At 44.7% G+C, this 25,859-nt stretch overlaps 2 protein-coding genes across 6 annotated transcripts in view; one reads left to right on the forward strand and one right to left on the reverse strand.

The window, feature by feature from the left end:
* Positions 1–514: 514 nt before the first annotated feature.
* On the reverse strand, positions 515–14,398 carry GLS2 (glutaminase 2). 5 transcript variants are annotated; one of them, XM_045588134.1, is made up of 19 exons: positions 13,748–13,778; positions 9,268–9,307; positions 8,721–8,820; positions 7,994–8,115; positions 7,286–7,415; positions 6,667–6,746; positions 6,420–6,583; positions 6,156–6,214; positions 4,801–4,833; positions 4,498–4,556; positions 3,906–3,972; positions 3,728–3,778; positions 3,360–3,536; positions 2,570–2,701; positions 2,364–2,456; positions 2,166–2,227; positions 1,614–1,690; positions 1,254–1,317; positions 515–1,164 (listed from the first exon to the last, which is right to left on the reverse strand). In XM_045588134.1, exons 1-19 carry the CDS (start codon positions 13,761–13,763, stop codon positions 1,008–1,010), a joined length of 1,683 nt encoding a protein of 560 aa, XP_045444090.1. In that variant the 5' UTR covers positions 13,764–13,778; the 3' UTR covers positions 515–1,007. The 5 variants fall into 5 exon arrangements, with proteins under 5 accessions (XP_045444090.1, XP_036311700.1, XP_036311702.1 ...); XM_036455807.2 differs by lacking the exons at positions 9,268–9,307; positions 13,748–13,778 and adding an exon at positions 13,975–14,398; XM_036455809.2 differs by lacking the exons at positions 9,268–9,307; positions 13,748–13,778 and adding an exon at positions 13,957–14,094.
* Positions 14,399–14,657: 259 nt separating this feature from the next.
* LOC118729499 (inner centromere protein) overlaps positions 14,658–25,859 on the forward strand; it is a 52,281-nt gene continuing 41,079 nt past the window's right edge. The window contains exon 1 of the mRNA XM_045588132.1: positions 14,658–14,951. Within this exon, the coding sequence (XP_045444088.1) occupies positions 14,828–14,951 (124 nt within the window). The 5' untranslated portion in view covers positions 14,658–14,827. The remainder of the gene's footprint in view (positions 14,952–25,859) is intronic.

The raw sequence follows: 25,859 nt of genomic DNA on the forward strand, positions 1-25,859 counted from the left end.
AGAGAGAGCCCCCCTTCCTCAGTACCTCAAAGCTGGCCTCTCAGCCCCACACACATGCAGCTATCATCACCAGAAGTCCGTCTGCCTTAACTTGCATACCTCTGACATCTGCACAACCCCTTGTACCCATGGGCCAGTTACAGTCACTACCACAGGGAAAGAGGCACTCGGGGGATATTAAGAGCATTTGTGCTGGAAACTTTATTCTTGAGAAGTTCAGTCCTCATTTCTGCTACAGTTGGAACTTCCAGAGGAGGAGAGACCTGAGGTCTTGCACAATACATTTTTGGGCCTGCTCAGATCCAAACTCTTATCCTCCCACCGCAACCTTGGCAGCAGAATACACTTAACCTAAAGCAGTATTAGGGGCTGAGGAAAACCTGGTGGGATGAGCATGTATGTGAAATATATATTTCTCTGTTTGACCCTGTGGCTCCATCTTACTCTTTCTTTATGATGGTGATGCAACTGAATACCTCCTGGGGAGAAAGAGGACTAGGTTTAGCAAAAATAATCATTTGTGTAATTAAAGTTTATTTAAGCACAAAATACTTTCTCTGTCTATAAAATGTCTGTTTCCTTGCCAAGGGGGACAGATCTCTCCAGACAACCGAAACCAGGTGCATAGCTCTGTGGGTATATACATGTGCATGGTGGCCAGAGCCCCTTCACCCAGTGTCTCTCTCTTTCTCTCTCATGATGGTTTCTTCAGGGAGAGGAAGAGGGGACCTGGGTGGAGACCTGGGAAGATTCTGAGTGGGCGAGGCAATTAGGCTGTACCTTGAAGAAGCCCACAGTCTCCGTGGATAGCTCTTAGGCAGTATCCACCTAGGCACTTCTCTATTCGCTGCCAAGGGAAATGGGGTATTTTGACTCTCACAGAAAGCACTGGCCTGTCTTGGTCTGCACTGAAGGAGTGCAGCTCTCTCTAGCATGTTTGGTGCGATGGGTTAAATGTGTGGCCAGTTCGTGCTTTTTCTTGAGCGGGGCCCATGTGTGCTCCATGCTCACACCATGCTCTCTAAGTTCTCTTTAGACAGAGCCTCAGCTGCTACTTCAGCCTGGTTCTCATAGGGTGTGTAGGAGTCCTGGTAATCTTGAAGCAGTTTCACTACCTCCAGGTGATTGAACTGCACAGCATCGTCCAGGGGAATGTTGCCCCACCTGACAGGAACAAAGAAGATAGAGAAAGTGCCCTGGTTCTATACAGAATGGTGGCTACCCGCGCCCCCTTTTAGCTTAATCCTACTCACCTGTCCTTGACAAAAGGATTCACTTTGCAAGCCTCGATCAGAAATTTCACAACTTCAATGTGTCCTAGGAATATGGGCAGAAGGAAAAGGAGGGGGTACAGATCCTGAACCTTTTGGCGACAACAATGGTGCAGACCCTTGGCAGCTGGAGTTCTGAACCAATGAGGGAGGGGAAAAGGCCTCTTCCCGTTTTGTTCCCTGCAGTTCCCAATCACAGTCAGCCTGCAAACTGCAGGGTGTCTGGACAAAACGAGTGACTGCTCCTGTCACCTTGAGGGCGTACCCAATGAGGGAGGGTTCTCTTGGTAGAAAAGGAAGGGTCTTCCCGTCTACTTCCCCTCTTACTTAACCTTCAGATACCTTCAGCTGCAGCAACATGCAGGGCCGTGCGGGAGTCATAGTCTTTCTGTTCCATGTCCATGGCTGACAAGGCAAACCTGAGGGTAGTGGAAAGCAGCTGGAGTAACCCTTATCAGCTCAGAATCACTCACGCCCTTTCTGAAGTGGGGTCAGACTGGCTAGGTTCCAGAGCTTATGCCAAAATCATAGGCCTCGAACAGTGTGTTCTCTACCCAGACGTGACTGTTACTCCCACATCGGGGAAATGGGAGTATGATGGTTCCAGAAACATCATTGCTAATCTGTGGTAGCCACCCAGTACATATTTGCCAATGTTGTAATCCATTTAAGGCAGGGTCCTTACCTACCACCACCGCTCTTCACACCCAGGTTAATCATAATAGTGGCTACTGTTAATTAAGGTCTTATTACATATAGGCACTGTACTTCAAAAAATGTTCATTTAAGTGCACTTTGTGTCCATTGTATCTGACTCTAAAGCTGAAGCACTGAACTATTTTCCTATGATAACTCCTCATGAGATCTTATTGTGTTTATTTGTCACAGAAGTACCTTCGAAGGGCTGAGACATCTCCACTATAGGCAGCAAATAACAGGTTTACCACCGTCTTGTTCTGGAAAACAGGTCATACCCACTTAAGATTAACTGTGACTTTGAGCCTACCCATGCCCAGCTCTGCCCCATGACCCGCCTCCCTGGATGCTGGGTATTCTGAAATATTCTTAGACGCCACCTGGGGTTTTCCTTACCCTAACTTCTCCCCCTTCACGCCGTGGGTCTAACTTTCGAGCACAGTGTCTCAGGTTGTCATAGTTGTGGAAATTGAAGAGAGACACCAACTTCTAAAATTGTAAGCCAGAGAGATTATTTACTTACTCTCTGCTGTTAAGTAGGAGCTAAAAATTGCGTTAGTTGCTCATTCAAGATATATGGTATTATGTGCAAAGTAACTCACCTGGCAGAAACTGATGCCCCTGTGGCTGTTCCCCAGCTTGTCCAGTGGCGGTGAGAGACACATCATCCCCATGACATTGGGTACCACCAGGAGGATGGCTCCTGACACAGCTGACTTGGCTGGCAGGCCCACCTTGCGGACAAAGTTGAAACTGAGGATGAGCTAGAGGTGTCCCAAGTCTGGGTTAATAGTTTATCCCAAATGACTATGTGGGCAAGGCCACACCCATCTCACCCCTTTTGGCTTGATAATTAGCTTTTCCTACTCCTGTCCTCCCCTGCCCCCTTTAATCCATGGCTTCAGTAAGGACATATTTATTTGGTATCTACTCCGTGACTGAGGCTAGAACTAGGACAAAACCTCTTCGTTCTGATGACAGGAGATAGACAATAAATAGGTAGACAAATAGACAAAAATAATCAAAGCTTACGGCAATACAGAAGAAAAGAAGCAGGGTGATGGGATAGAGAAGGAGGTGGGAGGGGCACCACCTGAGGATAAAAGTGGTCAGAAAAGCCTCTCTCTGGAGGCCACATCTAACCTGAGATCTAGAGAAGCACTAGCCATGTGAAGGGCCACAGAAGATTGGCCACAACATGACGTGTTTATGTGTTTGAGGGACTTGATGTGTTTGGCAAGCCCCTGAGGATTCTCAGCCTAATCGCCTGGCTGGAAGTTAGTGAATGGGAGGCAGGTACAAGCTTCCACTTCTCCACCTTCATAGAGTCAGTGTCCTCTCTTCCTGGCTATGGGCTTGTGGCAAATGGATGGGAGGGCCAGAAGCACTCACATGGAAGGCAAACTGGCCCGAGAAGTCATACATGCCACAGGAATGCATGAGGCTGAGGGTGTTGCGCACTGCTTCAGCGCTCAGCACGCTCTCTCCTGTGATGGGACAGATCCCACCATTGGCCAGGGTGGCTGCCATGACACTGCCTGACTCACAGGTCACCTCCACGGAGCACAGCTGTGGAGACAAGGCAGAGGGGAGGGCGTGGTGTGGACCTGAACACCCTTGGTTGTAGAGCAACGTTCTTGGCATCCTGATCCTTCCACACGTCCCCCTGGTGTTTCTGGAGGAGCACCCCTTAGGGTCAGAGCAAGAAGTACAGCCTGTCCTGCTCCCTTGACCCTGAGTTGAGGGCAGTGTTTGTTTACCTGGAAGTAGAGATCGAGGGCAGCCATCATGTCCACCCCCTTAGGAAAGCACTGCAAGGAAGAAGAGGGCAGAGCGTTTCTCCTCAGGCCATCAGTAGTCTTTTTCACAGGCCAGGACCTCAGCCCAAGTCCCCCAGCCACAGAATTCCCAGGGACTCTCCTAGCCTCTCCCAATTACCTTCTTTTCCTTTAGATAATAGCCGATGGCATAATTCCGATCCCCCGTTTCCTTCTCCGACTGGAATCTGAAGCAAACACCCAATTTAGAACTTGATGTTTGAGGGGTGGGTGTGAGGAGAAGGGGGAAAAGTACTTCCCTGAGAGAGACAGAACTACATTGCACATGTTAAATGAAATCAACCCCAGTAACACTGGGAAACTCCTGGACTCCAGCAAGTACCGGGCGGAGCTTCATTATGAAGTGTAAAAGACAAAACACCCCAAATTGTTTAGCTATCTAGTCTAGAAAAACTGATGAAGGTTTTGGCTATGAGAGGCTTGGCAAGAAATCCTCACATCACCTCACTCATTAAGTACTAAATAGAAACAGAGCAAATTCTTTTATAAAGTAAACAAACACCAATGCAGGGGCTCAGAGGGAGCTGGGGGGGCCAAAGTTCCCTTGGAATTTCTTCCTCCTACGGTTCTCTCTCTCTCTCTCTCTCTCTCTCTCTCTCTCTCTCTCTCTCTCTCTCTCTCTCACACACACACACACACACACACACACACACACACAATGTATTCAGCCAATCCTGTGAACAAGGTCTTACGTGGCATTGCTGAAACCCACAAATTCATTCCCAGCCATTTTGTTCAGATATTGCAACACCTAGAAGAGAAAAAGAGGCACAGGAGGCACCACATGAGTGAGGACCCCTACTAACTCCGTGAACCCCTTAGTTCTTTTCCCAGCAAGAACTTCAGGTGCCTTTCTTCTCTGAGGCCAGCAGATCCCCAGAGCTCTGGAAACAGGCTTCTAGTATGGGCTGTGCACTATCTAAGGGTTAGAGCCAGGCACTGGGGCAGTGGAGAGGACAACACGCCACGGAGAAAAGCAGCCAGGGGAAACTTACAAAATCAAACTTCTCTGCTTTGTTACAGTCCATCTGCAGAGAGAGAGAGAGAGAGAGAGAGAGAGAGAGAGAGAGAGAGAGAGAGAGAGAGAGATATCAGTATTCCAAGCCTAGGAGGCTGACAGAGGAGGATCAGAAGGACCCAGTTAAAATGTTAAACTGGTTTGCTACTGGGAATGTGTTACATTTTACAATCAACTTTTTTTTCTTTTTCTTTATTGTATATTAATCTTTTTATTAAAAAAACCCACACCAATAAACAGTTAAGACTTTTTTGTATCCATGTACATTTAGTGACCGTAAAAACAAAATCATTTATATTTTTTTATCAAGTAATGAATACAAATAACCTCACCCCGTCTATGAGCCTCACTCCTCCCGGAGTCTCACTCCCACGTCCATCCTCAATTCTAACCCTCATCACAGACTCCCACTTTCATTTTCCTGGTTCCAATCCTGTCCCCAAGCCCCACCCCTTTTCCTGATCCCATCCTCATTCCTTACACCCCATGCTGGATCCTTACTCTATCCTTTCCCAGACTCCCATAACTGTCTCCAAGATTGGAGAAACAGGAATGGGATGAGGGTGTGTGTTGCATATATTGTACTATTCAAGTTTATCAATTATGTTGGTAATTGAAATAAAAGCTAAAGATTTTAGCTGAAAATCAAGTTCAATAGGGTTTGCTTAGATGGGAACGGAATGAGGCAGGCCCCAGATACAGAGCTATAGACAGAGCTGTCCTGGAGCATCTGCCCAGCTCTCCTCCCACCCTCATTACTTCCTGCACATGTCAACGACAGTGTCAACACCACAGGAACTCTGACACCTATGTCCCTGGAGGAAGGGCTCCTAACACCACCTTCCCCAGGAGGGGCTGTGATTGGCTCCAGAGCATTGCTGCCCACATTACTCTCAGGTTGTTACTCAAGCCCTGGGAGACCTACAGCTGACAGGCTTGCCTGACACCTTTGTTCAAGGCCAACTCATAGTTCCAGGTGACGTGAATAGCCACCCTGGCCTGGCCATTCACCCTTCCTTCTGTGTGTCCCTCACCCAGAAGTGGCCAATCAGCACCTGATAGTGTTGTCCTCCCCCTGTGTCTGGCAGTTGGCCCTGGTTCTAGGTAGGGGTCAGGACCTGCACACTTCTCTAAGGGCCAGGAAGCTCTGGGTTCCTGACTCATGCGTGGGGGCAGGGGTAAAGTTCCTTTTTACTAACATCCTCCTTTGTGCCCTCACTGCCTCCTGGGGATCCTCAAAGGAATCAAAGCCCCACCAATCTCCCTGGAGCGCAGGACAGATAGGAGGGACATAGGAACAGGGGTTTTAGAGAAGGCTAGGGTGGCACTGACCTTGATCAGGGAGCTCACAACAATGGCGCCAGCATTGACCATGGGGTTATGGGGGATTCCTGAGGAAACACAAACCACCCAGTGTTTTTATCAGCCACTGAAAAAACAAACCTCATTTACAGCCTGCCACTCTGCAGGCTAGACTCTGCAGGGAGGATGGAATGACAGAGCAAATCAGGAAGGGCAGAGAAATAAACACAAAAGGGTGAGGTGTGGATAAGAGGGAGCACTTATGAGTCTGGTCTGAGCCCTGGCAGTGCTCACCTTCCTCATTGAGGGAGAGCTTGTTGTAGCGCAGGCCACTGGGCTCCTTGCCCACAAACTTGTGCACGTAGTCAGTGCCCAGGGTGCTAACGGAGATGGCGTAGGTGAGGGGCTTGACACAGGACTGAAGGCAGAAGGGGTTCTTCGTGTGGCCCACAGAGTGCCTGGAGGCAGACAGCTGCTGTGAGAGGTGGGCCCATGTTCTGCACCCGGGCCCTGCTTCCCCTTCTCCCACCCAGCATCTCACCGCTGACCATCCACAGTACACAGGGAGACGCCCCACAGGTCTGGATTTGACTTGGCCAGCTGAGGGATGTAGGCTGCCACCTGGTCATGAGTAGGTAGAGAAAATGGACAGAATGGAGATATGGAAGTGAGGAAGGGGAACAGAGCTGCTGAGGTTCAGGGTCAGGAGAACCTTTTCGATAAAGGCTAAAATTCTATTTTCTCTAGGACAACAGAGTTCTCTCCTGCCTGTGGTTTTCAGAGACACCCAAGACTTAAGTCCTAGAAGACCTTATCATTCTGTAGCTCCACTCCTACAGAGAAGGCAGTCAAGTCCATGGAAGGTAAAAAGAAGAGTATTCTGGGATCAGCTTCCCTTTTTGGTTCTTAGGCTCAATTATCCTATAAGTCTCTTTCAAAGTTCTATTGAGTCCTTATGCCAACTGCCCCCACAAAAACTTCAAATCCCCTCACTTGCTTTAGAAATTACATGTATAGAGATACATAAAGCCCTTGTTTTCATTTTCAGAAGTTCTGCTTCTCACCCCTCATCCATTGGATTCCCAGCCCCAGGAAATCTCTGAGAAGCAAGGTATATCTGGCCCAGAGCCCTTGCCCTCCCTTAGTCCCCTGGCCCTCACTTTGCCTCCAGTGAACTCTCCGGCATCCTCAAAGATGCGATCCACATGGCCCGTGAACTCCTCAAAATCAGGAATGACAAACTTCTTTCGGAATGCCTGGGTCAGGAGCACAATGTTGCTGCTCACACACCTGGATTCCAGACGTGAGTGGGTTAGGGAGCTGGAGAGATGCAGCTGTGACTCACTCTGGAGCCATGGAAATTTGGAATAAAGGTGTGAGTGGTCATCAGGTTTGGGACCCATACTGTGTGACCTTTGGCACGTCACATTGTCTTTCTGGGTCTTGAGTTTCTTTGCCTCTAAAATGAGGGGTTGGAATAATGTGGAAAGAGAGCCCAAGAAAAATAAGTACCCAAATAAAATGCATACTAGGTCATCTTTATATTTTAAAAGTCCTAAATAACCATGTTTACATGTATTCTTATATGTATGTAAATGCATAGGGCATTATCTAAAAGATACTGATCTGTTAATAATGTTTACTTCTGGGAAATGGAACTGAGATTGGGGAGACAGGGAAAGGAGAAAATGTATTTCTATATTGTTTGAACTCTTATACTGAGTATGTGCCTCTCATGTGTAACTTGTGTAATGAGTAATAAAATAAAATGAGAGACTGAACTTTCCAATCCCTGCGATCCCTCCCTGCTGTTATAATCCATTTCCAAGAACAATGGAGAGCGCTGCCCTTGTTCCTGGGGCCCTCACTTTTGGAAGAGATCTCGGTCCAAGAGGCCACCACTGCTGGACTCTCGAACCATGCGGCGCATCTGGCTCATGCAGTCCCGGAGCCGGGGATCTGACGTCTGCAGTCCAGTAGCCTTCAGTGCCTTTCGGGTAAAGAAGAAGCTAATAAGATCAGCCACACCGACAGTAATACAATCCTACTACTCTTTCTCATTGGAGAACAATTAGCTTAACCCCAACTACTACATTCGGTGTAACAATGGGTTTGCAAACTAAGAAGAAGAAATAGAACAGCTTTGAAGGCTAATGGGAGTTTCCTACCCCTTTTCATTAAGGCAGCTGGTTTCTGAACTCCTTGGATCGAAGTCCCAAACCAAGAAGATGAGCTGAGTCAGAGGACTTCACGTCCCATCCTGGGGCAGGATGGGATTGTTTCATCAGCCCAGGTGTCTACTATTCCTCATCCTCATGAAGCAACCCATTATTAGCTGCCTCGTACTAGCCCTACCGTTTTCCCCACTTTGGAGAGATCCCCAGGGCCCTGGCCAGATAATTCAATGGTTAGAGTGTCATCCCGATACGCCAAGGTTGTGGGTTGGATTCCCGGTCAGGGCACATACAAGAATCAACCAATGAATGCTTAAATAAATGGAACAACAAAGTCAATGTTTCTCTCTTTCCCTTCCTTTCTCTAAAATCAATAAGAGACCCCAAGGGATTAGGGTTCTGAGCAGGTAGAGAAACTTACAGTAGTGAACTTGTGGATAGGGATTCGTTCCTGTCCCTCAGCAATGGTGTAGAAGAGCAGATCACCCAAGCGGGACAGCATGCCACTCTCGGACGAATCACTGGGGGCAGAGAGGGGAGGAGGGCAGGAACCTGAGAACTGATCCTTGCTCCTCCTGGACATGGGCTTATACGTAGTAGGTATCTTCACTCTAGGCCTCCTCCCAGAGCTATCTGGTCTATTCCCATAATGTCAGTTTTCACATCTGTCCTGAGAAGTCTTAAATTTTATTCACAAGCTTTTTGTTGTTGTTGTTCCTGGCCTTTAGACTTTTATTTCTAGCTGCCTAATAGTCGTTTCCATTTCTAGATGTTCCACAGATACCACAAATGTAACATATCCAGACCTGAGGTAACTTCACCTCCTCCCCTCTGCTCCTCTTGTATTTCCATCTGGGTTTATAGTGTTACCACTCCTCCAGTTGCCAAGCTGGGAACATGGAGCCATTTGGATAATTCCCATACCTTGCATCCATGTTCAGTTGGTAAACAATGTGGGATGAATTTACCTCCATAATGTCTCAAATTGACCCTCTTTTCTTCTCTTCCCTTGTGCCAGCATGGTATAGTAGAAAGAAGTAGAATTTGCACCTTAACAGTTGTATGATCTTAATATAGATAGTAAGGTTATTTAATACTGCTGAACTGGCTTCCTCATCTATAAAATAAGGGTAGTAATGTCTGCTTTACATGAGTGATGTGAGGCTTCATTAAAATAACATTCCATACATTCCAAAAACTGTCTTTCACGAAGCAGATGCTTGGTACATCATGCTTCCTTATCACCAACTCCTAACAGTACTATACTCTTCTTGACTTACAACCCATCTTCCACAATGCATCAGTCATCTTTCTAAAATGCAAATGTCATTTCACTTTCAAAAACCTTTGATAGCTCCCTATTGCCTATAAAATAAGTTATTATTTATTGGTATGGCATTGAAGGCTCTTTAGAACCTGCCAACATTCCTTTTCTATTCTTCATGGTGCCCCTCACTCCAGTTATGCCAGGTGGCTCCCAAATGGGCCATGTGTTGTCAGGCTTCCTGGCTTTTGCTTATGGTAAAACTTCTGCATGGAATAACCTCTTTATCCTTCGTGTCGCACAGTCCTGCTCATCCTTCAGTGTCCAAACCAAATGTTACTAACTTTTTAAAGGCTTCCCTAACTTCCAGATGCTGCTATACAGCTGGTATGACACATCATCTTATCGACACAAGAATTTCTCTTGTTCCACTATTAGGCCTTTGTGTTTTATGTATTTTTGTCTTCCTAGCATTGAGCAAAATCCCTAGCACACAGTGGTCTTCAAAAAGAATTACCTAGTTACACTTATAGGAAGTTCTCTGTTCCCCAAATTATCTCTCTAGCTGGCTTATAACACTCCAGGTTCCAGGTACTGAAGATTTCTTGGTCTTCAAGAATTCTCCTATTAATATGTTAATAGATTTAGATGAATTATTTTATCAAATCATTTGAAATATGACAGCTATCTGAGATTAAGATCCTTAAAAACCTTTGGAACCAACAATTTGACTTCCAGGTATTTATCCTGTAGATGTACTCACATACCTACAAAGTAACATATTCACTGCATTGTTGGTGATAGGTAATACTGAAACAACCTACATGTGTATCAACAGGGACTGGATTGGTAAACTATAGTGTACGTATATCATGGACTATTGTGCAGTGTTTAAAAAAAAAAAAAAAAAAAAAGCCTGGCCAGGAAGCTCAGTCATCCTGATACACCAAGGTTGCAGGTTTGATCCCAGCTTAGGTCACATACAAGAACCAATCAGTGAATGCATAAATAAATAAGTGAAACAACAAATTGATGTCTTTCTCTCTCTCCGATTTCTCTAAAATCAATAAAAAAAAAAGTTAATGAGGGCATACATAAATATTGATTTAATATTAACTAAAGGAAGCAAGCTATAAAACATTATTTTTAGTATGGTACTACTTATGTTTAAAAGAGAAAAGCATATAGATTTGCTTTTTCAGGCACAAAATATTTCTGGAAGACTGATTTATCTCTCCCTAGGAAGATGAAGCAAGTGCTGGCAAAAGGGGTGGGAGGGATATTTCCCACTATCTTTTTGTAAATTTTGAATTGTTAACTATATGAATATGCATATTATCTATTGAATATGAATATTCTCTGTTGAAACAATGTATTAAAAATAAAACAATATATTAATAATCAAGAGGTTTGGCATAGACTGGCATGTGTGTATATGTATTTTGTTCTAGGAGAAATACTAAGAGAGGGAGAAGTTGTTCTGTTTCTGAGGAAATCCAATTGCCACAATAAGCGTAGTGCCTATAGGGAAGTGAGGATTCATGTGGTGGCAGAGGAAGGGAGGAGAAAGATATCTTAGGAATAACTCAAGAAGAGAAATATACAGGAACACTTTGAGGGCAGGTCTTTCTGCCCAAAGCTGAAGGAAGACAGGAAATAATGCCATCCTACTGAATGTGTCTCAAGCCTTAAATAAGGCTTGCCCTGGTCGGTGTGCTCAGTGGTTGGAGCACCGACTTGTGCACTGAAGGATTTCAATTTCCCATTAAGGGCACGTACCTCTGTTTGGGTTTGCTCCCTGCCCCCTGGTCAGTTGGGGCTCATGCGATCCATGTGTCTCTCTCACATAGACGTTTCTCTCTCTCTCTCTCTTTCCCTCTCTCTCTCTCTCTCTCTCTCCCTCTCTCCCTCTCTCCCTCTCTCCCTCTCTCCTTTCTCCCTCCCTCCCACTCTCAGAAAGAAACCATGGAAAGAGTGTCCACAGGTAAGGATTCACAAAACAAAACAAACAAAATTGCACACTCTTTGACCCAGATATGGATTGATCTACAACATAATGTTGAGGGGTGGAAGCAAAATGCAGAACAATGAATATAGTATGATACCATTTGCATAAAAAAGGGAAAATAATATTAACATGTATCTGCTGATATGTGCAAAAAATATCTCTAGAAGATTATACAAGATATCAATCTCTGGAGAGCAAACTCTTATAGCAATTTATTCTAAGAAATAACTGAACAAATGCACAAGAATTTAACTAAACTGAAAATTGGTTAAATTATGATACTTCATACAATGGAATCTTAAAATGGCAAAATGGCAGCTATTAAAATAACAATATATGCACACATTCAATGATATTGAAAGCTGTTTCAGTGGAAAAGATAGGATACTAAATAATATGAGTGCCATGGTCCTATTTCTGCTAAATTTTATATATAGGATATATATGGATATATATGACAAAATTAATTTGGAACTTAATTTTTGATGCTCTATCTTGTTTTTCTTTTACAATAAAAACAATAAAGCTAAATATTGAAAAACAAACAATAACCTGAATAATAGTATTTTCACTTTACTCCCCTTTGCCCCCCCACACAAGAACCCCTCCCCCTCATGTTGTCATATTCCCAGGGCTCATCCCCCTGCAGTGTTCTCAGCTCCTTCTGCCCCAGGGAGCATCAGTCCAAGGCCATTAGCAAGAAGTCCCTGGGAGCACAGGCAGCCATAGGCAGGAGGACCAAGCTTTCTAAAAACACCGGTATCCACCTGACTCAACTGGATAAGGAAAGGGGGCAGGGCACCAGGGACACCTCTCATTCCCCAATCCCACAGAAAGTGTGAGGGTGAAGGGGCTCTATCCCACCATCATTTCTCCCATGGCAATTATTTGGGAAAAGTTGAATGGGAGAGTTAGATGAGGGGAGAGAGGGCTTGTTCTTTATTTTTTTAATTTTTTATTTTTAAAATATATTTTATTGATTTTTTACAGAGAGGAAGGGAGAGAGAGAGCTAGGAACGTCGATGAGAGAAATATCGACCAGCTGCCTCTTGCACACCCCCTACAAGGGATGTGCCTGCAACCAATGTACATGCCCTTGACCGGAATCGAACCTGGGACCTTTCAGTCCACAGACCGACGCTCTACCACTGAGCCAAACCGGCTTCGATGAGGACTTGTTCTTTAAAGTTGAAATGTTCCATGCCTCCTTGAGAAGAGGCAGATGGAAAAGTACAGCATAATAATAATAAACACATACACAATACCATATTGGTCAGAACAGGGGTTTCAGGAGTGGTGAGGTAGGGCTGTGTGTCTGGCTACTTTAACTACGTGTGCATATCTTCTGAAAGTCATCAGTAGATGTCAATGACAGGCAGACGGTCCATTTCCTGTTCCTGCTGTAATAGAGCAGGGGCTACTTGGACAGTGTCTATATTCACTGCTGGGAGGCAGTATTTCCTGTTCTGCCTCTGTGGCAGCCACCAAGTGTTCCTGGGTATTGGGGGCGAGGGCAGAATAAGAGCCCCAAGGGAAAGGAGAGAGAGAGAGAGAGAGAGAGAGAGAGAGAGAGAGAGAGAGAGAGAGAGAGAGAGAGAGAGAGAGAGAGAGAGAGAGAGAGAGAGAGAGAGAGAGATAGAGAAAGAGAGAGAGAGAGAGAGCGCGCGCGAGAGCGAGCGCGAGCGAGCGCGAGCGTCCTATAGATCAGAAAGCCTGAGAAGCACAAATAACAGATCTGATGGGCTCTAGTTTCAGAAATCTGCGTTTTATGCTCCCCCCCCGCCCCCCCCGCAACCCGCCACTATTATAAAGATTTTCCCCATTCAACCACCAATTGGAAAAACAGCCTTATTCACAGATTAGGGATCCCTGGTCAAGCACACACCCGACACGCAAACGACACACTCACGTACTTGCGCACCAATAATACAAGCGCATCACATGTTATACCCCGAGAACACGCTGGAACACAGACACCCCACACCGACAGTCCCCGCACCGGCAGACCCCAGTCCAGCAGGACTCGAGCGGGGAGGCTGTCGCGTACCCACGCATCCCCTAAAAGACACACGGGAAGGAGAGGGAGGGTGAGGCCGGGTGGTGCGCACTCAGCCCCGCACTCAGACACGTGCACCGGGAAACACTGCGCGCATCCAGGCTCCCGTTAGGTACGCACCTGGGACAGGCGCCATCCCGAGGACCGACCTGACCAAACGCTCTCCCGGGCGGGCGGCATTTTACCGCCCGAGCGCGGCGGACCCAGAACCCCAACTCTACAGGAAAAGGCATCGCAGGCCAGTGAGCGGAGAAGAGAGGAGAGGGAAGCCGAGACGCGCTCCCGAGGAGCGGGGCTTGGGAGCTAGTGAGCGGGAGCCTGTGCCCTACCCGTCGCGCAAGCCTTACTGATCCGGGCGCTGCGGCTGGTGGCTGGGCGGCGTCTCCCGGCCCCGCGCCGCGGCCTCACGGAGGTGGTGCCGGACGCCCCCGCGCAGGAGGGGGCTCCGGCTCAGGTGACCCCAGTCTCCCCTCCAGCAGTGACTGCCGGCCCTGCTCAGCGCGTGCTGCAGCGCCTTCATGGAGCGCATCCCCCCGGCACGTCGCCCGTTCCGGCGGAGCGCCCGGGGCGTCGGGACGGCGGCTGGAAGGAGGGGCGGAGGAATCGGGGACGAGGCGCGGCGGGGGGAGCTCGGTGATGGAGTGTGCGGCCCGGGAGGTGTCGGGGAGTTGGGGCCCGGTGGGTGGGATTGTCACAGGAGGAGGCGCCTGTCCCTATAAGGCTCGGGCCACGGTCAGGTGCACCCAACGCCCCCCGCCGGGCAGCGGATGGGTGAGAGGATCCCGGGCGAGGGAAGAAAACCGGCGGAGGGCGCCTCGGGGCGTGGGGAGAAGGGGGCGGCGCCTGAGGGCTGGGATGGACACGGCCGAGGCTCAATCACGGAGGAAGAAGAAAGCTTTGGGGCGGGGCTAAGAGGAGCCTACCCAATCAGGAAAAAGGGGCGGGCCGCCGACAGCTTGCGGACTCCCGTGCGCTGCCCCTGCTCCCCCGGGTCGCAGGCGGCGCGTGCGCTCGCCGAGGGCGGGAAAAGCGTGGCGGGGCCGCGGCGACGCCCGGGGAGCGCGGCTCCCCGCGAGGACACACGGCGGGGTCGGGAGGACTGCATGCTCGGGGACAGAGGGGGTGGCGCCTCTCCGCACTCGGATAAGAGCGAGCCCTGCTCTGGAGGCCACTTGGTGGCCTAGACTTTCGAAGGCCAGAATGGCCCGCGGCGGCCCTCGAGGTGCCGGCGAGGAGGCCAAACAAATACGAATCTCCGCCAAGTGGTACTGGCGAGCGAGGAGCCAAACGGCCAGAGAAAACCCGACCAGAAACAGCTCCCAAGGTACTTGAATGAGGTCCCGACGCCGTGGAAAGCTCACCGCGGTGCTGGCCAAGGTGCTTGGGTTTTCCGTATCCATATCCATTATTTGGCGGCTGTTTAGGAATTGGGTATTCTTAACTCTGAGCCCTTAAACGTTTTGCTTATTTTTTATTTTTTTATTTATTTCTTACGAAGAGGAAGGGAGAGGGAAGAGAAACATCATTGTTGAGAGAGAGTCATTGATTGGCTGCCTCTTGCACACCGCCTACTGGGGATCCAGCAGCAACCCAGGTACATGCCCTTGACAATGGAATCTGGGACCCTTCAGCCCGCAGGCAGACTCTCTATCCACGGAGCCAAACCGACTCGGGCAGCCCTTAAACATTTTATAAACCGCAAAGTCGTTCCGGTTATTTAAATTGCTTGTCCCTTATGTTCCTCAGGGGCCAAAAAGAAGTGATGCACAAAAAGAATTCTGAAAATTCAGCACGTTTAGAAATTTTGCCATTTGCAGCTAGAAGAACATTCACCTGTATCTTCACAAAGCTTAACACAGCATCTCTAGTAGGAACTCAGTGTAAATAAGAGTTACCATCGAGTATTAATGGTGTGCCCACCTTTATATAATTTATCTCATTCTCTTGCCAGAAACCTACAAAGTAGTTATTCTATTTTGGAGATGAGGAAATGAAGACTCAGACATTATGACTTATTTGAATAAGATAACCCAGCTAATGAGTAGGGGCAGGAATCAGTCCCACGTCTCTGACGACAACGCTGTCTTCATGACGCAGCTTTTACCAAAATTAACTGTTAGATTGAATTATCCCAGGAAATGACCACATCCCTAAAGGAAGCATTTTATGTGGAAGCATTATGATACAGTGCTGAGAGCAGTCTAGAGGCTGGCTGTATCACTTTTCATTTTGGGATTAAAAATCAAGGGTAAGGATGGGGAAATAACTATCAAAGCCACACTCGGTGTATTCTGTGGGAAGGCAGTTCTCCTTTGCCTTGGTTAGGGTTGGGAGTTTATTTGGTTTGAAACCATATGAAGTGACCTTTCTTTGTTTGTGTTTGTTTATTTGTCTCCTCTGTAGTCATTTCCTATCTATTCTCCGATGGGCATGGCTCTCATTCGGGAACTCCAGCTTGCCCTAAGCTGGTTCATGCATGGTTTTCCCCATTAAGTAATTTAAGAAAGTTCTGGGTCCTAATACTTTGTATTAACGCAAGCCAGCATTAGTTTTTCCAAATGTAACAAGCTAATCTCACCCTTGTTTCATAAGAATGTTATTTCTCGGAAGCCTTTTGAACTGTCAAGGGAAAGATACCCTATCTTAGGGGATTTCTAAACATTAACCAGAAGTTATTTGCTTTCTTTTATTTCCTACTCCCGCTTCTTTTGAATTAGCCTTAATTATAACCAGTAATGAGCTCCTCACTCTTTTTTCTCTCCAGTTCTCTCCACTAATGGGCATTGGTCGGGCAGTGAAGAAACCTTCCCGGTGGAAGGGCAGGTTGTTTGCATAAAGACCTAGGCCCCAGCTGAACTTTGGCCTTTGTACCATTCATCTTTTACTACAGTATTGCTGCTTTTGCATGAGGATGGAACATAAACCAGTGACTTGGGAGGCCCAAAGCATAGTGTGAAGTACAAGATATTCAAGAAGAACAAGTTTGTCATCCCAGGTGGTTAAGCGTGGCAGTGTTCGGTCCTTTTTTGGATTTCTGATTGAAAAGGGCCCATCTAATTAAATCTGTGCAAAAGTATTATGACATGGCCAGCTATAAACGAGGCTTTTTAAAAAAATATATATTTTATTGATTTTTTATAGCGAGGAAGAGAGATGGATAGAGAGTTAGAAACATCGATGAGAGAGAATCATCGATCAGCTGCCTCTTACACACCTCCCACTGGGAATGTGGCTCGCAACCAAGGCTAAACCCTCTGTGGTTCAACATTGGGAACTTGGTGTTTGTGTTCAGAGAATATTTATTTGTTATGACTTATTAGAGGCTCATTTGCTCAATTACTACAGGTGAAGGATTATTAACCTAAGTTATTTTTTTAAATTATTTTTTGTTCTGCTAATGTTACTATTGGTGTACATTCCTTTCTGTCTTAGTTTCTCCATTTGTAAAGATAATCTGTTTTTCTGGATAAAATATAAGTACTGAGAGCTATAATATAATCATCTGCCATTCATTCAGTGGATATTTTTCATTGGCTTATAGTGTGCCAGGCCCAGAAATGAAAAGTAAATACAGATTCTGACTGCCCAGTTAGGGTCACTCAGTGGTTGAACATCGACCCATGAACCAAAAGGTCACCAGTTTGATTCCTGGTCAGGGCACATGCCCAGGTTGCAGGCTCCATCCCCCTAGGGCAGTGGTCAGCAAACTGCAGCTCGTGAGCCACATGCAGCTCTTTGGCTCCTTGAGTGTGGCTCATCACAAAATACCACGGCCTGGGTGAGTCTATTTTGAAGAAGTAGCATTAGAAGAAGTTTAAATTTAAAAAATTTGGCCCTCAAAAGAAATTTGAATCATTGTACTGTTGATATTTGGCTCTGTTGACTAATGAGTTTGCTGACCACTGCCCTAGGGGCATGCAGGAGGCAGCCGATCTTGCATTGATGTTTCTATCTCTTTCTCCCTCTCCCTCTCTCTCTAAAATTAATAAAAACATATTTAAAAAAAAATAACAACAACAAAATAAAAAAACCAGTTTCTGACTATTGGAAGAAATGAGAAAGTCAGTGTTTAAAATTCATAATGAGCCAGGTAGCTCAGTTGGTTAGAATATTGTCCCAATATGTCAAGATTATGGGTTTGGAGGAGAATCCAAGATGGCTGCAAAGGTAAACACCTAGCCGCAGCCGCACACAACAATTTCAATAAAATACAACTAAAATACAAAATGGACATTACCCAGAACTACAGGAAAGTCGACTGACTGGAAATTCTACAATGAGAAGCAAGGAAAAAACCAGAAGGAAGAGCGGAGGAGCTGTAAAAGCCTAAGGTACGGAGACACACGGAGAGGACGCAGCCGGAGAGGAGGGGAGGCTGAGTGCCTGGCTGGCGTTCCCTAGCGGGAAGGAGACAAAAGCTCTGACTGTGCTGAACCCCAGACCCGACAGCGCTGAACCCCAGTTCTAGGCCAGATCCCGGGGACCCAGGCTCATACAGAGGGAGCCGGGGCTGTGAGGTGGAAACCCAGGGGAGCAGCGAAAGACAGACCTGAAGGTGTGCACATTGCGCGCAGAGGATGGACTGTTGACTCTGCTGCCAGACTGTCCTGGCAGGAAGGAGACAAGGGCTCCAGACTGCTCTGAATGCCACCTCCAACCCCACTTCCAACTGAACTGAACCCCAGTTCCGGGTTCATTGGGGGAGAGCATAGACTGTTTGGCAGCAGGCGAAAATCGAGGGCACCTTTCTCTCAGAGGTGCTTGCAGTGAGTACTGAAGGACCCTGGGGATTACTGAGACTCAGGAACCTCATAGGGCGGGGCTGACGGAAGCCAAACTGTGTAGGCTCCACCCTGAAACTCCGCCCCAGGGAAGCTGTGAAAATGCCGAGACAACGAAATAGATCACAAATGAAAGAAATGGAGGACAAAAAGCGACTGGATATAGAGTTCAAAACCACACTTATAAGGTTGTTCAAGACTCTCCTAGAAAAGGCCGATAAAATAAATGAGACCTATGAGGATATGAAAAGGGATCAACAAGAAATAATAAGGGATCAACAAGAAACAAAGAATACATTGTCTGAAATAAAAAATATTATACAGAGTCCTAAAAACAGAATGGAAGAACACAAGAATCAAGTCAAAGATTTGGAACATAAAGAGCCAGAAGACACTCCTCCGCAGAAGCAAGAAGGCAAGAGAATCCAGAAAATTGAAGATAATGTAAGAAACCTCTGGGACAACTTCAAGCGATCCAACATCAGAATTATGGGGGTCCCAGAAGATGAGAGAGAGCAAGATATCGAAAACATACTGAAAGAAATAGTGACAGAAAACTTCCCCCATCTGGTGAAAGAATTAGACTTACAAGTCCAGGAAGCACACAGAACTCCAAACAAAAGGATCCAAAGAAGACCACACCAAGACAAATCATAATTAAAATTCCAAGAGCAAAAGACAAAGAGAATATTAAAAGCAGCAAGAGCAAAGCAGGTAGTTACCTATAAAGGAGCACCTATACAATTGTCAGCTGATTTCTCAACAGAAACCATGCAGGCCAGACGGGAATGGCAAGAAATATTCAAGGTGATGAATAGTAAGAACCTACAGCCAAAAATAATCTATTCAGTAAAGCTATCACTCAGAATCGAAGGCCAGATAAAGATCTTCACTAATAGCCGAAACTGGTTTGGCTCAATGGATAGAGCGTCGGCTTGGGGACTGAAGGGACCCGGGTTCGATTCTGATCAGGGGCATGTACCTTGGTTGCGGGCATATCCCCAGTGGGGAATGTGCAAGAGGCAGCTGATCAATGACTCTCTCTCATCGATGTTTCTAGCTCTCTATCTCTCTCCCTTCCTCTCTGTACAAAAACAATAAAATATATATATATAAAAAAAGAGCTTCACTAATAAAAAAAAAAGCTAAAGGAGTTCATCACTACCAAACCAGAATTATATGAATTGCTGAAGGGGGTTCTTTCGGAAGAGAAAGTAAATAAAGATAAAAATTATGAACAACAGGTCGGGTGTGGCCAGGCCCGGAGCAGCAGCTGCCAAGTCCAGAGCAACTAGGTCGGGAGCGGCAGTGACCAGACCCAGAGCAGCTGGTTGTGGAACGAACCAGAGCAACAGAGGCCAGGCCCAGAACAGCTCGCTTCTCGCCTGCCCCTGCCCCACGGCTGCCTCTCAGACATGGCTGGAAACTTTTGCGGGAACTTGAGGATCTGCTGAATCAAGTGATGAAGGCTTAGATCTGGATGTGTTAAGTTAGTATAGCGCTGGGGTGAGTGCCTTGGGTGGGGCCTGGATGGGGCTGGCTGACCTATTTGGAAATGTCTTTTGTGTGAAATGTATCATTGGGCATGTGGAGGTATTATTGATATGAGAAAATGCTAAGTAACTGATTTACTATCTGAAAAGGGATTTACTATCGGGGAAAGGGAGGGAGGAAGAGACTGAACATAAACTGTGCACCTATGGATGAGGACAATGGGGGATGAGGAGGGGGCGGAGGGTGGGGTGGGAACCTGGTGGAGGGGGGAAGAAATGAGGAACCTTTGTAATAATATGAACAATAAAGATTGATTTAAAAAAATTATGAACAACAAATACGTAACTATCAACAAGTGAATCTAAAAACCAAGGAAATTAAAAAAACTGATGAACAATATTAACTGTTGAATATAATAGGATCAGAGGTATGGAAGATGAGTGAACTGATGATTCTTGGGGAAAAGGGGAGAAGGGGGATGTAGGAAGAGACTGAACATAAACTGTGCACCTATGGATGAGGACAATGGGGGATGGGGAAAGGGCAGAGGGTGGGGTGGGAACCTGGTGGAGGAGAGCAATCGAGGGGAGGGAAGAGGAACATTTGTAATAATATGAACAATAAAGATTTATAAAAAAAAGATTATGGGTTTGACCCCCTAGTCTGGGCACGTATAAGAATCATCCTCTTTCTCTTTCTTTCTAAAGTTTAGAATCTAAACTAAACTAGCCGGATTTGATTCTGGTCAAGGGCTTGTACCTGGGTTCAATCCCCAGCCCTGGCTGGGGTGCTTGTGGGAGACAGTCAATGTGTCTCTTTCACATCGATGTTTTCCTTTCTCTGTCTCTCCCCCTCCCTTCCACTCTCTCTAAAAATTAATGGAAAAATATTCTTGGGTGAGGATTAACTAAAATAATAAGTAATTAAAATAAAATTTATAATAAAAATGCAATATTGATGGAAAATCTGAAATGCATAAAGCTGCTTAACTGACGGATACTTTAATGTAATCACAGTCATACAAAGAGTCAGAATATAGTGATTGTTGAAGATGGTAGAGACTTGAGCATATTTAAATGCTGATGGATAGAGTCATTACAGAGGAAGCTGAAAAATAGAGCAAAGTAAGTGGAGAGATCAACCTGGGAGTGAAGAAAGGTTTCACTCAATAGTACTTGGAGTTACAGGGGCTATAAATGTAACAGCAGGAAACTGAGGGCTTCTCTGTGGATGGTGAGCTTAAGTGAAGTAGAGAAGCTTTGAAAGGTTGACTATGGAGCTGCCTTTAGATGTAGCTGAATATTCTCACCATAGTGTTGAAAACTCTTCATAATGCAGACCTCACCTACATCCTCATCTTCACTGGTTCACATTCTCACACCCAACCAAACTTTTATTCCAGCCACGGTGATCTAGAGTCCCTCAGATGTTTCCATTATGCTGTTAGTTCTCGCAGAGACCTCTGTCTGGAACATTTTTATCCTCATCCCCATGCAAACATCTCTCATCCTTTCAGAGTTGGCTCCCATCTCCCAACATTCCTTTAGAGCCCCCCCCCCCGCCCCCCCTTCCTCAGCTGTCCTTTACCCCAAGCCTAGTTAGGTAAATGCCTTTCTCTGAATACGTCTTCATCTTAGCATTTTTATATATTGTGAAACTAAGTGATGCTGCCATTATGTTGCTTGGGTTTATGGGCTTTAAGGGATTCATTGGAATTGAAACTTTAAATATATTAATCAAGGCCACCAAATAGATTAATATATTTTAAAATTGCTAAGTCGTCATTAGTAAGCACATGTATTTGAATGGGATTCAGATTCTGGCTAGAGCACTATGGTGCTGGCGCACATGTTTAAACTTGATGCTAGCCGAAACCAGTTTAGCTCCGTGGAAAGAGCGTTGCCTGCAGACTGAAAGGTCCCAGGTTCGATTCCGGTCAAGGGCATGTACCTTGGTTGCGGGCACATCCCCAGTAGGGGGTGTGCAAGAGGCAGCTGATCGATGATTCTCTCTCATCGATGTTTCTAACTCTCTCTATCCCTCTCTCTTCCTCTCTCTAAAAAATCAATAAAATATATTAAAAAAAATAAACTTGATGCTAGACCTTGATGGAGTAAATGTAATTTCATATAAGTTTGAATGTATCTATGAAATATTCAGTATGCTTTCCTAAACTCCTCTGGCTTAGCAATTACAAAACCAAATTTTTAGGGCTGAAAAAAAGCATAAATAGGAACATGTGAAAAAAAATCACAATATATCATCACACTGGTTAAATTTACAATGCCTAAAGTACACTTTTTATTTTGTCAAACAATGTCTCCTATAATTTAGTTTCTCTGATGGCCATAAGGCTAGGTTAGAGCAAATCTGAATCATAATATGCTATGAGCTTGTAGATTTTGCCAGAGTCCCTAAAAATATTTTTAAAAAGTCTTTGAAGTCTAAAACTAAATTGGGAGAATTTGAAATACTGTAGCAAAGAGAAAAAACCTTCAGATTGTGGTTGATAGCATTTTAATATTTTTTTAATCTAAAGTATATGAAAGATGTTATACGAATTTTGAATTACCATATAGTGAACAAAATTATTCTCTAAAAGACTAGCTAAATTAATTTTTAAAAATATATATATTTTATTGATTTTGTACAGAGAGGAAGGGAGAGAGATAGAGAGTTAGAAACATCGATGAGAGTCATCAATCAGCTGCCTCTTGCACACCCCCTACTGGGGATATGCCCGCAACCAAGGTACATACCCTTGACTGGAATCGAACCCGGAACCTTTCAGTCCCCAAGCCGACGCTCTATCCATTGAGCCAAACTGGTTTCGGCTAGCTAAATTAATTTTTAACCATACTTATCTACATTCCATAATTTCTCAAGATCTTATGTAATTTGAAACTTTTTTACATCATTCACTTTTGCTAAAAGCTGTTACAGCCCTGGCCAGCGTGATTCAGTGGGTAGAGTGCCGGCCTGAGCACCAAAGGATCTTGGCTTCCATTCCTAGTCAAGGGCACATATCTGTTGCAGGTTTGATCCCTGGCCTGCTCTGGGAGCATGCTGTGGAGGCAACCAATCAATGTGTCTCTCTCCTCTCTCTCTCTACCTCTCTCTCTTCCCCACCCCCCTCCCTTCCACTCTTTCTAAAAATCACTGGAGGAAGAAATATCCTCTGGTAAGGATTAATAACAACAAAAAAATTATTGAAATTTTTGGATAAAGCGATTTTAGTTAATCAGGTTATTTATATAGTAACTGCTACTTAGGTAAGACATTTTCAGGGTTAAGTATATTTATTCATTTATTTGCTTTTATTATCCCAGTCCAGTTTAATTTAATTTGGATGAAAAGAATCACAGTAAAAAGTACAGAAGGTGCCAAATAAATAAATAAATAATGTAAGAAATGAGTACTTGCTGTTTTGTGAGAATTATTAAATACAGAAATTGGAAAAAAGTAATATTTTATATAATTGTCTGGAATAGTTACAATACTGGTACTTGAGTTCAGATTTTTCTGAAGTATATCTTAGTTTTGTTTTGCACAATTCTCATTCCTCTGTAGCAAAATTAAAATGATTCTAAAACAATATAAGCATCTAGAAACAACCCTAGTGTCCATCAGAAGACGAGTGGATAAAAAAGCTGTGGTACATTTACACCATGGAATACTATGCAGCAGTGAAAAAGAAGGATCTCTTAACCATTGAGGCAGCATGGAGGGACCTGGAGAGCATTATGCTAAGTGAGATAAACCAGTCAGAGAAAGACAAGTATCACATGATCTCACTCATATGTGGAATCTAATGAACAAAATAAACGGAGGAGCAAAATAGATTTAGAGACAGAAGCATGGAACAGACTGTCGGATATCAGAGGGAAGGTGGGGGTTGGGGTGGGAAGAGATCAACCAAAGAACTTGTATGCATATGTGCATAACTCATGGACACAGACAGTAGTGTGGTGAAGGCCTGGGGTGGCGAGTGGACTAGAATGGGTCAATGGGGAAGTAAAGGAGACATATGTAATACTTCCAACAATAAAGATTTAAAAAAACAACAACAAGGAACTCTATAGGATCACAGTGTTTAACAGAATTTTCATTACTCAGCATACAAGCTCAAGAAGAGAGGAAAAATAGATCATAAAATGATCAATTTGCCAATTTTTACTAGGATAATTTTCTTTTACAATTGTATTTATTCATCTGGTTCAAAATTCAAAAGGTACAAAAAGGGCATTTAGTGAAGTAACTACTGTTTCTGTTTCCTAGACACCCACTTTCCTTCCTCAGAGGCAAACACTGTGATTGGTTTTCTATATATCCTTGCAGATATATTTTATTCACTACTAAGCAATTATATATTTTTTCTTTTACACAACTGGTAGCATACTATAAGATTTCTCAATTTGTGTTTTCTATTCAACAAATATCACCAAAATCCATTATTCAACTGGAAATTCACACTTAATTTTTCATTTTCTCATCCTTCATATCCTTTAATAGGTCTCAAATTAATTCACTTCTCCCCATTCCCATTGTTACAATCCTGTTAAACTTCTAATTTAGATCTCTCCTATCAGTTTCACTCAATTTCAAGTGTAGCCACAGTGATCTTTCAGAAATGCAAATATGGTTATGTTATATTTTTTAAGACTTTAAAAAATATATATTTTATTGATTTTGTACAGAGAGGAAGGGAGAGAGATAGAGAGCTAGAAACATCGATGAGAGAGAGTCATCAATCAGCTGCCTCTTGCACACCCCCTACTGGGGATATACCTGCAACCAAGGTACATGCCCTTGACCGGAATCGAATCCGGGACCCTTCAGTCCCCAAGCCGACGCTCTATCCATTGAGCCAAACCGGTCCCGGCTATGTTATATTTTTTATAACCCACTAATGATTCCCCAACTCTAACATAATTGAAAATACAATTAAAAGTGAATTGGGGGGGGGGTGGAATATAAGAGATCAAGACAGTCAGCAGCCAGGACTGGTTTGGCTCAATGGATAGAGTGTCGGCTTGGGGACTGAAGGACCCGGGTTCGATTCCGGTCAAGGGCATGTACCTTGGTTGCGGGTATATCCCCAGTAGGGGGTGTGCAAGAGGCAGCTGATTGACGACTCTTTCTCATCAATGTTTCTAACTCTCTATCTCTCTTCCTCTCTGTATAAAATCAATAAAATATATTAAAAAAAAAAAAAAAAAGACAATCAGCAAATGTGTTACTCTTGACGGGAAAATGAAAAGAACAAGAACTAAAGAACCTAGAGTCAGAGGAAGGGCTTTTGTCTGTTTTATGTGTATGTGTGTTTTTGTTTTGACTTTTAAAAGTAATTAATGTGCTGAGGAGGGAAGCCAGCAGAGATGAAAAGGTTGAAGATAGTGGAAGAATATTACATGCTAAGAACATTGGGAGAAAGTGAGGTAGAAAGCTGGGGACTAAGAGAGGATAGTAATTAGTGTGGGAAATATCTAAGAGCCTGCTGAGATTAGAAGTTTTGTTTTAAAATATATTTCTTTATTGATTTCAGAGAGGAAGGGAGAAGGAGAGAGAAACAGAAACATCAATGATGAGATGATTGATCGGCTGCCTCCTGCACAACCCCCCCAGGGGATTGAGCCCGCAACCCAGGCATGTGCCTTTGGCCGGAATCCAACCTGGGACCCTTCAGTCTACAGGCTGACGCTCTATCTACTGAGCCATGCTGGCTAGGGTAGATTAGAAGTTTTGTAGTAGAAACATTTATACAGAAAAAGATGCAGCCAGTTTTATGTGAAAGTGCTATGAAACTTTCAAAGAACAGATAATTTCAAACTTGTGTTCTTTGTTCCAAGAAATAGAAAAAAAAGGGAAACTTCTTTTATTTAGTATAAACTTTAAAACAAAATCCCGATAAGGACAGCATAAGAAAAGTAAATTATAAGATATAAATGCAAAAGTAT

This window comes from Pipistrellus kuhlii, unplaced genomic scaffold (assembly GCF_014108245.1).
Source record: "Pipistrellus kuhlii isolate mPipKuh1 unplaced genomic scaffold, mPipKuh1.p scaffold_m20_p_3, whole genome shotgun sequence".
Lineage (NCBI taxonomy): Eukaryota > Metazoa > Chordata > Mammalia > Chiroptera > Vespertilionidae > Pipistrellus > Pipistrellus kuhlii.

Bases quoted from the DNA above. Each gene is read 5' to 3' on its own strand.
- GLS2 (XM_036455807.2), bottom strand. From the start codon at position 14,156: ATGCGCTCCATGAAGGCGCTGCAGCACGCGCTGAGCAGGGCCGGCAGT. The intron at 7,416-7,993 runs GTGAGGGCCCCA...TCTGGAATCCAG, and splicing joins GACCGAGATCTCTTCCAAAA to GTGTGTGAGCAGCAACATTG. The intron at 3,973-4,497 runs GTAAGACCTTGT...TGTTTGCTTCAG, and splicing joins GTGGGTTTCAGCAATGCCAC to ATTCCAGTCGGAGAAGGAAA.